Source organism: Balaenoptera physalus, assembly GCF_965194825.1.
Source record: "Balaenoptera physalus genome assembly, chromosome: 17".
Classification (NCBI taxonomy): Eukaryota; Metazoa; Chordata; class Mammalia; order Artiodactyla; family Balaenopteridae; genus Balaenoptera; species Balaenoptera physalus.
Window position 1 is genome coordinate 85,076,855 of NC_138895.1, and position 14,733 is coordinate 85,091,587.

Sequence of the window (14,733 nt, forward strand, 5' to 3'; positions counted from 1 at the left end):
GGCCAGAACACAGCACGCTCCCCGTGGCGCCAGCCACCTGTCTCAGAGTCTGTCCCCCAAATTCAGGCCCTCAGAGTCTGGGCCCCACCCCACCCAGTGCCACGTTTCCCACGGCAGGAACTGGGCCCTTCCTGCCCCACGCCTGCCCTGCCGAGCGAGGAGTGCCCGCTACCTTTCTTGCCCTCTGAAGCCCTGAGCACAGCCAGGTAGAGGTTGTCCTCCGAGCTGGTTCTCTTGTGACCCAGGCCCTTGGGCTCGGGCACTCGGAGCCGGTTCTGAGACATGATGCCGCGCCCACCCCTTCGGCGCTCTGTCCCTCAGTCCCCAGGTGCTGTGCGCAGGCGGCGGCACACAGCGGCGAAGGCGAAGGTGCTCGCTCAGTGGCTCAGCTCAGCTCAGCTCGGAGCCCAGTCGGTGAGGCCGCTCCCTGCCCGCAGTACTCCCCAGCTGCTGTCCCCGCCCCCGGAGCCCCACCCCGCCCTGCACACCCCCCAGAGAGGGAGTGTCCCTGCGGGAAGGAGGAAGGCGGCCCCTCCCCCATGGCCACACCCACAGCCCGACAGAAACAGGAAACCCTGGGGTTTCCTCACCCACCCTGCCCGCTGCAGCCCCTGGCGGGACCCGGGGGTACAAGGGGACCTGGCACCTCGCCGGGATCATAGGGAACCACACGCCTTCCTCATGGCCACTCTAAAGGAGGGCCCCCCACAGGGAGGGTACCTGAGTGTGGCTGGGCCCAGGGAGCCCACGGGTCACACCTCTTGGGCAAGCACCGGCTCAGGGCTGCCGAGCCCAGGGCTACCCCCATGCCTGCCCACACTACCTGCTGGAGGGGCTCTAAGGAGGGACCCCCAAGCTGAGTGACACCTGGCTTGGGGGGGCCAAGTGCTCGTGCCTTCCTTGCAGCCCCCCTAAATCATCCCTTCTCATAGACCTACATGCCCTCTGTGGGGTGGGAGCCAGGCTCCACTGTGCCCCTGGCTCCAGGGCCACTATGGTCCAGTGCCAGGTGGGCCCTTCCCGAGCTGCCCACCAGGCACGTCCTGGAGCAGTGCCCCATCTGAAGGCAGAGTACACAGCAGGGCGGGAGGGGGCACATAGCCGAGCGCTGACTCACCGGGCAGGACTGCCCAGCCCTGAGCCACAGGAACTCTGCCCCACGGTCGGGGGGTGGGGTGGGGGGGCCTGGGGCCAGAGGGGAGCACGGGGCGGGGGGGCGGCAGCCAGTGAGTCAGGGATGGGGAGGGGACCCCCCCCCGCACGGTGACTCACAGGAAAGGAAGCCGCACCTGGGGGCAGTGGGGGCAGGACGGGTGGGGGGCAGTTTGCAGTTGGGCGGGGTGCGCAGATAGCAGCTATTTGGGCTGTAAAGGTGGGAGAACAAAGGGCACGGGGGTGCCACCTGAGCCTGCTTCCTCTGGTCTCGCACACAGCTGCCCCTGGAAGCGTGGGGACTGCCCAGGCTGCCCGACCACCTCAGGAAAGAATGCACCGCCCCGACCACAGAATTTTCCAGTCAGATGTGATGCGATCCAGCTGTCAGCACTGCTCCCCCATGCCCACAGCACCTCCAGCCTCGGCTCCAGGGAAAGCTCACCCACCCCGTCCCCGCTTGCCCTTCTGTAACCACGGGAGGGCGCCCAAACCCCATGGGGTAGGGGGTGCCCAAGCCAGGTGGAGCTGCTTACACGCCACCCCCAGCCCTAGGGGCACAGCCAGACTTCCGGGGCTCTGCCGAATGTCACATCCCTCCCCACCTTGGAGAGGCCCCTCAGGCCCCAAGCCCAGACTCTGAATCTGCTCTACACGCCCCGCAGCCTTCTGTGCAGGGCCTGGAGAGGCCGCGCGGACATCAGCTCTTCACCCTCCAGAGGCGCTCCAGAATCCCAAATCTGACCCCACGCTGGCCAGCGCTCCCAGGACAGGGTCACCGAGAACGTCTCACACCCACTGCCCCTCCCCAGGTTTGGATCCTGCAGAAACGCCTTCTTCAGAGAGCCGCTTGTCCTAGCCCAACTTCAAAAAGCCTGTACTGAGCACCTGCTGTATGCAGGCTCGGGGCTAGTCCAGCAGTAACAGGGAGGTGGGGTCTCTGCCTGCAGGGGTAGGGGTGTCATTCTGGGGAGGGGCACACACACGAGGCCCCTGGGAATGAGTCAGGAGCTGGAGCAGGGAATCCAGGACAAGCAGGACCCACAGGACTTGGTGAGCCCCCAGCCCAGGCCCCAGCCCCAGCTCCTTCTCCAGATTTCTCTCTGCCACCAAGGGGCCTCCAAGGATGCTGTCTCACCGTCTGGGATGGGGTTCCACCTCCTCCTCCCAAGCCTGGCTCCAGCGCCCGGCCCCCCTGGACGCCCTCCTGCCCTGAGCTCCCCCCAGGGTCTCAGAGCCTGTCCTCTCCCCCCTCCACAGCCCCTCCCTCCAGCCCTGCCTGCTAGCCCCTCGCCCCTAGCTGTAGATGCTTCCTCCCCTGTCCATCTTATTCGGGCCCTCAAACCCAGAGACAACCCCTCCCAGGCCGGCCCTGCCCCTCCTGACTCCCCACAGGTCAGGCTGCAGCACATCTCAGCCGGCCCTCCCTAGAACATTCCCCAGCACTGGTGCGCCTGCACATCTGCCTGACCCCTGTCCTGTCCACCAGCCCAGCGTCCCCTAGAGCTGCCCATGGCCTCTGAAGAGTATCGATGCCTCCTTCTACAGATATGGAAACTAAGGCTGGAAGCCCCCACGACTAGCGAAGCCGTTCCTGGGACAGGAAGCTTGCAGACGGAGAAGGGTACCTCGGCCTAGGAGAGGCGGGAGGCAGAGGGCCTGCAGCCCCGCCCCCAGCTCCTCCCTCTCCCCTCATGCGCCCCACTGCCAACTGCCTGGTGCCCAGAAGCCGAGGCCCAGGCCCAAGCCGCCCCGCCCACCTCCCCCTCCCCCTTCTCCAGAGGGAACAAAGGGGCAGAGGGGACCTCACCCCGCCTTCCTCCCCAGGTGTTTCCGGAACTGAGCCTGCGGGTGGGGCTGCACTTGGGCTGGGCAGCACCCAGGGGAGATGACAAAAAGACAGAGGCAGGTGCCCCCCCTGCACCACCACCCTCCAGCCGCACGCACCCACCTACGCAGCACAGCTGCCCGTAGAGGTAGCCCCTGCGGGCCTGCTCGCAGCCCCCATCCAGCCAGCACGGCCGTTCCAGCACAACCTCCTTCTGCGCGGCAAGAGCGACTCCCGCCCCCTGTGTGCCGGGCGCAGCCATGAGCTTGGGCGCCCTGGGGACAGCAAACAGGACAGTACAGCGTCTGCTTCCCAGCCCACCCGTGAGGCCGGGGCCGCCAGCTCTTCTCTCCACACCCTCCCCCGCCGCGGCGGCAGGCCAGACGCTGAGAATCTGCCCCTGGCGGGCGCCCCGCCCAATGTGAGCCTGGAAGCCGCGCCCCTACGTGGAGGGAGAGGACCCGGCTAGGCCTGGGGGACTGGGGGCAGGGGGAGGCTGCCCTCGAGGACAAAGAGGCCTGGGAACTCCCTAAGATAACTGTTCCCGGGATGACGTTCCCTGCAGGATTCGAGGGAGAGGCTGGGGGCAGTGCGAGGAGCAGGGAGCTGAGAACAGCTGAGAACACAGCAGGAGCACCGCAGCCTCGAGGGGCACCGAGGGCAGCAGGGACCGGGAGCGGCCAGGACAGCGGCCGGAGGGGAGCCCCTTCCCCACGTGGGGACGGCGCACAGAAGCAGGCTGAGGGAGGGGGGCCAAACCACAGCAAGGAAGTCCTGGCCCGAGCGTTTGTTTTATTGACTGTCCCTGCAGCTGAGTCACCAGCTGCTCCCCAGCCCCCAAAGCCACGCCTAGAAGCCCCATCCGGACTCAGACCTAGGGCCCAGCGGGCCCAGCACCCCTGCCAGGGGCCAGCCCTGACCACCCCCACTGAAGGCAAGCCTCCACACTCCAGGCTATGCCCAGTGCAGACCGGCAGGTCCCCGCTGGGGCAGTCCCTCTGGCCAGAACCCCAGTCCCCATGCCCCCGCCCCCCAGCTCATTCACTTGAGTGGAGGCCCCACCCTCCTGGGCTGCACGCAGCTGCTGCCAAGGGCTACAGCCCAGAGCGGGTGACCTGGAGCAGGGGGAGGGCAGAGCACAGCCAGGCTGCCGGTCCCAGGCGTTCCTAGGCCCTGGCCAAGGGCGCTCAGGCACCTGCCTCACCTCCGTGCAGGGGCAGGGAGGCTCTGCCCAGGCCCAACCCCACCTCAGTCCTGGGCGGGAGCTCTCCCAAGACCTGCCCCAGGACACCCGACCTGCACCTGCCAGCTGCAGTTTCTGTGCTGACAGTCACCTGTGCTCAACTTGTCCCTGACTGCTAGGGAGGGGCCTCCCTTCCGGACTGGACGCTCCTGCACTGCCCCTGCCGCCCACTCCCCACCTGTCCAGAGCCCCCCTCGCCCAGTAGGGGGCTCCAGGCTAATGAAGCCACAGAGCCCCGGCCCTGCCCAGAGAAGCAGGGTAGGAGGCGGAGGTGACACCGCTTCTGACCACGTGCCGGTGCTGCTTCCCCCGGGACGGAAGGGGAGGGCGTAGGGAAACGCAGGGGCGGGAGGGAGGCGGCCCCTTGCCTGCCCCGCCCTCAGCCCCCTGACGGGGTGGCGGCTGGTGACTGCAGCCCGGGCAGTAGCCACCAGCGGCCTTACCTTGCTCATCCTGCACCCGCCGGCGCCCCCTGTGCCAGTGCCACACAGCGGCCAGGGTGACAACGTGGCCCACAACCACCAGGGAAGGGAACAGGCTGCCCGAGGGCTCCATGGCTCTGGAGAGCAGAGCAGGCGGAATCGCCCTTCGGAAGGACTGCTCGAGGCCGGGCAGCCCCCTCCCTTCCCCGAGCGGAGAGGACGGCGGGGGGTGCCCCGGGACCAGGGACCGCCCCCTGCAGGACCGCCCTACCGCCGGCCGCCTGGCGCCCAGAGACCAGACCCGGCGCTGCTGCTGCTCCTGCTGCTGCTGCACCAACTGTGCTGCCGCCAGCCCCCTCCCTCCCCCTCCCGCCAGCCCCCCTCCCTCCCCCTCCCGCCAGCCCCCTCCCTCCCCCCTCCCCCTCCCGGCCGCTCCGCGCTCCCCACCCTCCCACGGCGGCGCCGGCTCAGCTGTCCCAGCGCAGCTATCACGTAGTCACGCTCAAGGTTAGCGGGAGCCTTAACCCCTGCCCACCCTTGGCCACACCCGCCAGGAGGAGGGGCCTGCGGGGAAGCCAGGCCGAGCGGCAGCCCCCCCCAGCCTGGGCCCTGCGCGGCCTCAGCGCGGTCCTGCCCCCACCCCCACGGGCGGGCGACCGTGGTGCCCGAGCACCCCACTCTGCCTTCGAGGGTACCCTCTGGTGGCAGCTGCCAGCGCCCCAGCCTTCGCTGGCCTCCCAGGCTGGCAGCTGACCCAACCACCCTCAAAGACAAGCGGCCAGAGCCCCGACGCCCCTACCCCACCACAGGGCAACAGACAGGGCGTGGGGGAGGGGCCCAGGTGCCGGCCTGGAGAGCAGACCGTGCACAGAGGTGAGGACAGAGCCTCCCACCCTCGGCCCCAGCCGGGCTTTCAAAGGCTGCCCCACCTACCCGGCACAATCTTCATTGGGGACAGCGGCGGGAGCCCACGGGTCCAACAGGGAGTGGGTGCGGGGTGTGGGGAGGGTCACAGGCCCCTCGGAGGCAGCAGTGAGCCCGGCAGTGGCGGTGGTGCCGCTGACAGCAGCAGTGCCTGTGTCCGTGGGGGAGGGGAGGGGTGGGCAGGGGGCCCGGGGGGATATAAATATCCAAGGAGGGCCAGCGAGGCCCGTCATGTGTCCAGACTTAGAACATGACGTGCAGAGCGAGGGCACCTGGGCCCAGAGCCTCGCTGGAGCCCAGGCTGACTGCGCGGCGCCACCCGACGCTCCCCCCAGGCTCCCACGGGCGATTCTAATAATAAGAAGCCTCCTGGAACAGGCCGAGCACTGGCACGTGGGCCTTGGGGGCTCTCGTCCCCCTTGAATGGGGCACAGCCCCGCCCTGCCGGCCTCGCGGGGTAGGGACAGCAGTGGGGGAGCACTGGGAAAGGCCACACAGGCAAGGGCTCCCCCCACCCCCCTGCACAAGTCACAGGACGCAACACCTGGCCCAGAGGGACGGGACGGCCTCCCCAAGGTGACATCTCAGGCCAAATCAGGCTGGGCCACGTGAGCGCCCGCCCCCCAGCTCGGACCGTGCCTCCCCACCCCAGGACAGTCCCAGTGTCTACGCTGACCCCACCCAGACCCCAGCAGCGGCGGGTCTGCAGAACGCTTGGGGCTGAGGTACCGGCCCACATCACATCCTGGACTGACCCAGGCCTCAGCGCGCTCAGGAAACAGGACGTGGGGGTCACGGTCCTTCCCCTCTCCTCCCAGCAGCCTGGACCCCTCAGGCCCGAGGAGACAGAGCACTGGGGTTTGTACCCCATTTTGTAGCGCTTCCCCTGTGTCCAGCACCATTCTATTCCAATCCTCAGAGAAAGCTACGGAGTAAGCCCGGTGTATTACTGCATCGTACAGATGAGGAAACCGAGGCACAGAAAGGGTGAGGGGCTCACCCTCGGTCACACAAGGCTGTGATGTCAGCCCCGGCGGTGTGCCTGGAGTGCGTGGTCAGCCTGCAGCAAAGCACAGCAAACCACACTTGGCCTCTGGCCGCCGGGGTAGGGGCCCCCTGGTCCACGTGGGGAGGCCAGGGGCAACGAGAAGAGGGCCGGAGGGGTGAAGGGGTGGAGGACCAGGCCACCCAAGCCTCCTGCCCATCAACCCCGTGCTTCCGAAACTCACTTCTGAAGGAAACTGGCCTGCAGCGGCCAGCTCTGGAGGCTGGGACTGGGACCGAGCTTCTCAGAGGAGTCAACGGCCGGGGGAGAACCAGCCCCCAGAGGCAAGGGTGTCCCTCCCTCGAGGGTGGCAGGCAGCACCCCCCGCCCCCTCAGGGACCTGGGGCAGGACCTGCAGCTCCCAGAGCCTCCATCCCACACCACACACCCCCGGGCACCTCTGAGAGGGAGCCGTGCTCATCCCCGAGTCCCGAGTCCCAAGTCCCCGAGTCCCAAGTCCCGAGTCCTGCCCCTCCAGGGCCCAAGCCCCAGGCTGGAGGGGAGAGGCCTGCAGCCGCCGCCCAGCCCTGCCCTACCTTGGCCTAGCTGAATCAGCTCGTCCATGCTGTACCTGTCCATGGCTGCCACCACGGGCCAGGCCGCTCCAAGAGCCGGCAGACAGGAAAGGAAGGGAAGGCAGGAAGGAGGGAAAGGATGGGAGGCGGAGGGCAGGCTCGCTGGAGCCCTGGCCTCCCCACCCAGCCCTGGGAGCCGTGGCTCCTCCTCACGGCCACCCCTTAGTCAGCAAGCCCAGGAGAGCCGAAGCCCAGCGGATCAACAGGTCGGACCAGCCTGCCTGCAATCCCTGAGCCCTCAGGCGGGGCCGGAGGGGCCACCGGTCTCCCTCCTGTGCCTGCCCGGCCCACCCCGCAGCCTCCCCCTTGCTGCACAGGCCCCACCAGCCTGCACCTCCCCAGCCCCTCCTGGACCCTCCCCGCCATGTCCCCCATGACCAGCTCAGGCGCAGCCACGGCAGCCTCCAGCCCTGACAAAGGTGACATCTCTTCCCCGAGTCCCAGCCTCTGCGCTCCTCCCCGGGCGCTGGCCTGCCCAGCCACCGCAGGACCCAGTAAAAGACAAATCTAATCCTGCTGTACCCTGCTTAGAAAACCTGCCAGAGTTCTGCAGATTTCTCCGAAGACAGCCCAGACACAAAGCTGGAGACTCACGGAGGGCTGGCTGGGGCACCACACGCCGTGAAAAGGAGCATGGCAGCTCTGGGCGCTGACTCTGTGTCCCCTGCGTGGGGGACAAGCCGCGTGGGAAAGCCAGGTGCACAGGGGGGTCAGAAGACGCAAGACCCCGAAGGCCACCGGCGTCTGCCGTGTAAGATGCTGTTGGAGCACAGGTGCTGAGGGCGTTCAGATGGTACCTGTTCTCTACAGAAGTTTCAGTTCACTCTGAATTTTAAGCCACGCCGAGCATTACCACTTGAAACATAAACGAAATTCATATATAAAAATCCATTCCACGAGTTTTCTATCACACAAAGTAACCCCAAGTTCCTCGCCCTCCCGCCACCTGGTCTCCCTCTGTCCCTCCTTCCGCCAGGCGGCTCTTGGCCAAGCGTGGTCCTCATCAGCCAGGGCTCAGCTCAGGGCAACTCCACACAGGGGCCCTCCCTGCTAGCTCTTCATCCAGCCCATCCCCAGCCGCTGGGGGCTCCCAGCCCGGGACTCGGCCTGGGTCTGGCTGGTAAGTGGCTGAACAAGCGAGTGGACACCTTCCCACTCGGGTGAGCAGACCAGCAGGGCGCGGGTGGGCGGGTGGCCTCAGGGTGGGGACCGTGGCGCGGCAGGCACAGCTGACTGCCCTGCAGCGTCCGTCACTCCCCAGCCGGGGCTGGACGTGCACAGGCAGCCCACCTGACCAAGGCCACTCTGGTGAGCAGGGCGGCTGGCCCCAGGGGCTGTTGACCTGGTCCTTCTGCAAGCTGACTGGAGGGCGAGGCTGTGAGGAAGGAAGGCGGCCGTGTGGCTCATCACTTGATAATTTTTAAAACTCTGGGAAGTCGATGGTTCTAAATGTCATCAGAGGGCTTCCCTGGTGGCGCAGTGGTTGAGAATCTGCCTGCCAATGCAGGGGACACGGGGTCGAGCCCTGGTCTGGGAGGATCCCACATGCCGCGGAGCAACTAGGCCCGTGTGCCACAACTACTGAGCCTGCGCATCTGGAGCCTGTGCTCCGCAACAAGAGAGGTCGCGATCGTGAGAGGCCCGCGCACCGCAATGAAGAGTGGCCCCCGCTCGCCGCAACTAGAGAAAGCCCTCGCACAGAAACGAAGACCCAACACAGCCATAAATAAATAAATAAACTTAAAAAAAAAAAAAAGTATAAGTATAAATGTCATCAGAACCTTCCTAGCCGGAGTGTGGAGCATCAGAACCCCTGCAGACCAGGAGGTAGCCCCGTGCCACACCCAGCACCCAAGGCGCCCTAGGCGTCCTCCTGTACCCAGAGTGGCACTCAGATCCCATGCTAGGCCTGAGGGACCAAGGGGAAGGGGAGCCCACACCCGCCGGCCCTGACTCAGCCTGGAGCTGGAGTTCATTTCCTGTTGGAAACTCTGAGCTGCCACCGGCGACTGCGGCCCGGAAGGGAAGACTGAGTCACCTCCGTCAGGGCTGGGGGGTCCCCCCACCCCCCACCCCCACTCTGCCCACTGCAGCCACACCCAGCCCCCCCTCCTGGCCCACGGCCAACTGCCCGCCCAGCCACCCTGCCCAGCCCAGCCAGGCCACAGACAGGGAAGGAAGGAGCGAAGGGGAGGGAGGGGCTTGCGCTCACCACACCCCCGACCCAAGAAGGGGGAGAAGGCTTGTCCACCAGCCACTGAGCAGGGTAGGGGCAGCAGCGAGGCGAAGGTTGGGGGAGAAGGCCCAGGCTGAGAGCCGGCCACCGGGTGCTTGGTCACAGCTGACCAAGTACCCAGCGAAGCACTACTGTCTCTTTGTGGGTGTCACTGTCACCCCATTGACAGGAGCTGGAGAGGCCGTGTGGTGAGCCCGAGGCTGCCCCTCTGCCCACAGCCTCACTGATCCTCCCAGATGGGCTCCCACCCCTAGGCCCGAGTTAGCGGGTCCAACCCAGACCAGGCCAGGGCCGGCGCTTCCGCTCAGCACCTGGGCCTGCGCCTGGGTCCCCGGACCACAGTCATTTACCTGGCAAACTCCTACCCACCCTGCTAGCCTCACCCCAGGCCCCCTGTCCACCCCTCAGAAACCAAGTTCCTCCTCAGGTAGTGAGACACAGAGACGGAAGCAGGTGCGGGCTGCCCCACCTCAACGCCAAGGCCAATGAGCTCCAGAAGCGCATGTGTGAGCCTCGAGCTGCACGGGACCCTCTGCCCACCTGGGTCCTGCAGCACAGGTGCTTAGGGACAGAGGGATGCCACAGAGCAGGGACACAGCAAGGGCTTGCTGGCCACCTCTGGGACAAGAGGACCTGTTCCATCCTCTGAGACCTGGCTCCCGCTGGGAAGGATCTGCCTAGACCCCAGGCTGGGCCCTGCACCCGCCATGCCTTGGCCTCAGGCCCAGCGGCAGATGTTCCTACCTAGGGTCTGCTCTTCTCGCCCCAACCCAGGGCTGCCCGCTAGGCCATCACCAACCCCAAGCCGACCAAGCAGCCAGTCACAATATCACATCTGTGCCACACAACCACGGGGGCAGCTGTCACCCCCACTGGACAAACTCAAGGCTCAGAAAGGTCAGGTAGTCACCCACACTGTTGGAGAGAAGCTACACCGCTGTCCCATCCCAGCACCTCCTCTGCATGCCCCCACCTCCTGCAGAGAGGGCCTCAGGGCAGACAAGTCGCCAGGGTGGGGGGGCGGCGAGCAGGGCCCAGGACAAGGGCAAGCTGGGGAGAGGGCTGAGGGTGCCAGCCAGGGCTGTGTTAACAGCTGGTCCTGCCAGTCCAAGAACCACAAGCCCCACCCCTAGCTCCGGGGTGTGCCTGGGGATGGGCTGGCAGTAACCTACCGGCTCCTCCTTGGCCTACCCACCCCAAGGTCCTCAAGCCAGGAGGAGGAGCCCTGTGGGTCCCCTGACCAGAGCGCGCAGGCGGAAACGGCGCCACCTGCTGGCGGGAGCAAAGCTTTTGCACACTCGCTGCCCACCCCAGCCCACCAGGCCCAGGCCCCGGCCCCAGCACCTCCTCCCATCCCCCACCCTGGGGCCAGGACACAGCTACCTGCGGCTGGGGCAGGCTCCGGGCCAGGCCTCGCCAGGGTCCCTGGGGTGGTGGCGGGCACCACAGGGGGCTCAGGTGCCCCCTCCTCAGGCTCCTTCCGGCGGTAGACCCACCGCTCCTCACGGGTAGGGTCCTCGGCTGGCAGCGGCCCCCGCTTGGGCGGGCAGCCCAGGGGACCCTGCACGGCCTGCACGTGGGGGGTGCGGCGGGCAGGCATCACCATGGCGACAGGGCGGCGCACCCGCTGCAAAGAGGCGGGCACGATCTCCGGCGGCAGGTGCAGGTACTGGCGCAGGTGGGCAATGCCCTCGTTGGTGAGGTACCAGTAAAAGTGGCGCCAGGCGAAGGTCTCCCGCACCAGGCCCCGCGCCCGAAGGGAGGCCATGGCGCGCATGACCTGAAGGTTGGTGACACCGGGCACGTGGGGATGCAGGCTGCGGGGCCGCCGGTCCTTCTTGGCCACCATCACACCCTCGCGGAAGAGCACCTCGTAAATGGTACGCAGCTGGTCCAGCGGCATGAGCATGCCGGCCACCATGGCTGCCGGAGCCGGTGAGTCGAGGGCGCTGGCGAGTCGAGGGCGGCGGGCGGGGCACAGGGAGGAGGTCCAGGAGACGCCCTCGGCACCAGGTGCAACCGGGGCCGAGGGGCAGGCAGGCCGTGGCGCTGAGCTCGAGGGCGCGGGCTCCGGGCTTGTGGCTCGCGGCGCCTGGCTCTCTGGCTCCGTGCGATTCCTGCCGACACTGCGGCCTGCCCACCGCTTGCGCGAGCCTCCCGCCTGCCCGCCCTTCAGGACGCCCAGGCCGGCCCCCTCTGACTCAGCGGCAAGGGCGGCCCCTCCCACCCTCAGCTAACAGGGCCCCTCGCAGAGTGGGGGGCACCTCGCAGCAGCGGCCATCCCCAAGGCAGGCCCCCTCCCCTCCCAGGCCCGCGCGGCTCCACGTCAGAAATTACATCAGTTTCTAAACACTTCCTTCAGGGTTCCTAAGATTAGCGGGAGGGTGGACGGGAGTGGCTGTGGACCCAGAATCTAAAAGGCTGGCAGAAGGGAAGCCGGAGCCGAGAGGGCAGGAGGGTCCTCAGGCCGGGGACCCAACTCAGGGTTGTGGTCTCAGAGCCTCAGGGATTCACAAGGGCCTGAAGAGGAGGGCTGGGCCGTCTGGGCAGGGGGTCCTCTAGGTCTAAGGGAGGAGAGCTGAGGTCTTGTGGGGACTCAAGGGCTGAGGGGAGAGCTGGGGTCTTGGGGGGGCAGAGGTCTGAGGGGAATGGCAGGGGCAGCTGCTGCAGCACATGGACAGGCTGTAGGCACCACTGGCTGCTGTCCATCAAGCGGGCAAAGGGACAGAGCGTCCACCTCCCAGTGTCAGACCCAGAGCGGCCACCCTCTTTAACCCTTGCCATGCCAGGCCAGATCAAGGGTGGGCCAGGAACAGGGGGTCGGCTCAGAGTCCAAGCACTGTCCGCAGGGCACAGGGTAGGGGCTCTGAGTGGCCTCCATCCACCACCGCCCCAGGCCAGCTGTTGGAGGCCAGAAGCTCTCAGCTGCCACAGGGACCCAAAGCCACCCGCGGCCCAGCGCCCCTGCCGCCAGGAGACACCCCACCCTTGGCAGCCTGAGTGCCTCCTTTAAGCCAGCTGGACAGATGAGGGGAGAGTAGCACCAGGCTAGAAGAGGGTCGGGGGCCCCAGTGAAAGGGGGACCAACAGCAGGGGGGGGAAGGGGCTGTGTGCTCCATGCCAACACCCTGCAGCCTGGCCCGGCCACGGCCAGCAGTCACCCCTAAGCCCTCACAGCTGAGGCTCCAACCACGGACATCGCGCGCCTCCCCATTCCACCCAATACCCCGCTCTCCCACTTGGTGCTGCACCACTCACACCTGGACCTGCGCTTTCTCCCCTCCCCCAAGCGGACACACCTATTCCCAGCACTGCTAACTCGGGAACTGTTTATAAATAGGGCGGAAGGGGGGGGGGGGGATCCCGAGGTGGGAGGCTCCCGCGGGCAGGAGGCCAACAGGCGGCGCGTGGGGGCGGGTTTATGAGGCCGTTGCCATGGCAGTGTAGAGCCGGCTCCCAACACACACACACACACACACACACACACACACACACACACACACACACACACACACACACACACACACACACACACACACACACTTGTGGCAGAGGAAAGTGCAGGCACAGCCAACTGTTCCCAAGCCCGGCCCGCCAGCTCTGCGGCGCCGCTCTCCCGCTCTCCCTCCGCCGGCGGGAAGGGGGCCAGCCCCGCAGGACACCGGCCGGGGAGGGCGGGACGCCGGCTCGGGGAGGACGCCCAGCAGGCGCTGGAGTGGGCAACGGCCACGCCCCCTCAGCCTAGCGGCGCCTGCGGACCCTGCCGGGCACCACGGCTGTGGCTTCGGGAACCAACACCAGCTGTGGTTTCAGGCCAGCACTCAGGCCAGTGGCCCGGCCCGGCCCTGTGCCCACGGAAGACCCACTCCTGGCCTGACCCTCAGCCCTCCCCCGGACCTCCTGCGCTCCCCCTGCCCCACCCCGATCTCCCGTGCACTCCCCTTGCCCACCCCACAGCCCCACTCTGACCTCCTCTCCCTCCTAACCACCCCATACGTCCACCGCACATTTCTCTGGTTTGATTCCCCGACCTAACCCCCCAACCCCCAAGCCTCCTACCAAACCGACCCCACGGCATGCCCCCTCCCAAAATGATTCCAAGCCACACACAAAGCCCCCAGACCTAAGGTCTCTCCTCCTTCCACACAGACTTGCACGGGTCTTTGGCCAAGCCCCTCAGCCCCGTCACAACCCACGCCATCCCCACAGGAGAGGGCAGCAGTTTGGGACGCTGAAGAAGGGGGGGCGGGCGGGGCACGAAGGGGAATCCCCCTCCCTCCCACCAGCCCCGCCCTCGGGGGTTGAGGGGAGGAGCAGGCAGGAGCCTAGAACGAGACGTCCCGGTCTGGCCCGCGGTGCCAGCCTCGGCACGCCTCCCTCTACCCCATCCCCCAACCCCCGCGACCCCCAGGTCCCAGGGCTGAGAGAACACCCCTTTCTGCCCTGCCCCCACGCTGCGGGAACCGCAGCCGCAGTTGCTGATTCAGCACAGGAAGGACCGGGGCGGACAGACAGGGCGGCCCCCTCCACCCCACTCCAGGCCCCTCCGGATCTCCAGGGCAACCAGTCGGGGTCCTTGGGCAGCCCCCAGAACCCCCCCCATTCCGGAACAAAGAACCGCAGTGTGGACTTGCCCGGGGCCAGCCCGCCTGGCGCCTCCCCCGCCAGTGATCGATCCCCAAGGCCCTGCCCTGTCCCCTTCGACGCTGGGGGGCAGGCCGACAAGCGGGGCGGGGATTCGGCCGAGTTCGGGAGGAGAGAAAAGTGTGGATCCGAGAGGTGGCGGAGGCCGGCTCCCACCTCCGCCCCGCCCCCGCCGCCGCAGTAGCCCGCCCCGCCCCCCGACACTCGCTGCAGGGTTGCAGGGCTGCAGGGCTGCGGGGCTGCGGCTGGAGTCACCCCCGCCAGCTCCGGGCGGACCTCGCACCAGGTGGAGTCCCGGCAGGACACGGACATGGGGTCTCCTGCGGCTCCGGCTCCCCACCCACAAAGCTGCTCCCAAGGCGGCAAACCCTGACCGCTGCCCTGTGGGGGCTGCACCCAGCCAGAGGTCACTGCCTGATCCACACTCCCCACCCCCCGGCTCGGTCCCCAAGCCCGGCCCGCACCTTTGAGGGAGCTGATCTCATGCTGGATGGCTCTCGAGGGGTCCATGTCTCCGCCAGGGCTGAGGGCGGCGCGCGGGCCGCCACGCAGAGTCCAGCCCCGCACTGCACTGCCCAGGCCAGAGCCGCAGCCTGGGGGAGGAGCCGGGAGGCGCGGGGCGGGGCTTGCCAGCCGGGGCGGAGCCTCAACTAATCAATGCGCA

General features: G+C 67.4%; 1 protein-coding gene and 1 long non-coding RNA gene across 17 annotated transcripts in view; one reads left to right on the plus strand and one right to left on the minus strand.

The window, feature by feature from the left end:
- Positions 1 to 14,733, minus strand: part of PLEC (plectin) — a 59,756-nt gene that overhangs the window by 24,269 nt on the left and 20,754 nt on the right. For 2 of the 16 annotated variants that reach the window (XM_082432918.1, XM_082432915.1), the window contains exon 1: positions 14,534 to 14,594. The exons of 4 other annotated variants lie outside the window; for them this stretch is intronic. In XM_082432918.1, the coding sequence (XP_082289044.1) occupies positions 14,534 to 14,579 (46 nt within the window). In that variant the 5' untranslated portion in view covers positions 14,580 to 14,594. Of the gene's footprint in view, positions 1 to 172; positions 409 to 3,103; positions 3,351 to 4,666; positions 4,979 to 5,578; positions 5,726 to 7,150; positions 7,175 to 10,808; positions 11,563 to 14,533; positions 14,595 to 14,733 lie in introns of those variants that run through there. 10 more of the 16 variants (XM_082432919.1, XM_082432911.1, XM_082432913.1 and 7 more) reach the window with 7 other exon arrangements.
- On the plus strand, positions 5,889 to 8,080 carry LOC309646536. The gene is made up of 2 exons (XR_014255422.1): positions 5,889 to 6,556; positions 7,721 to 8,080. It is a non-coding gene; the product is annotated as an uncharacterized lncRNA (long non-coding RNA).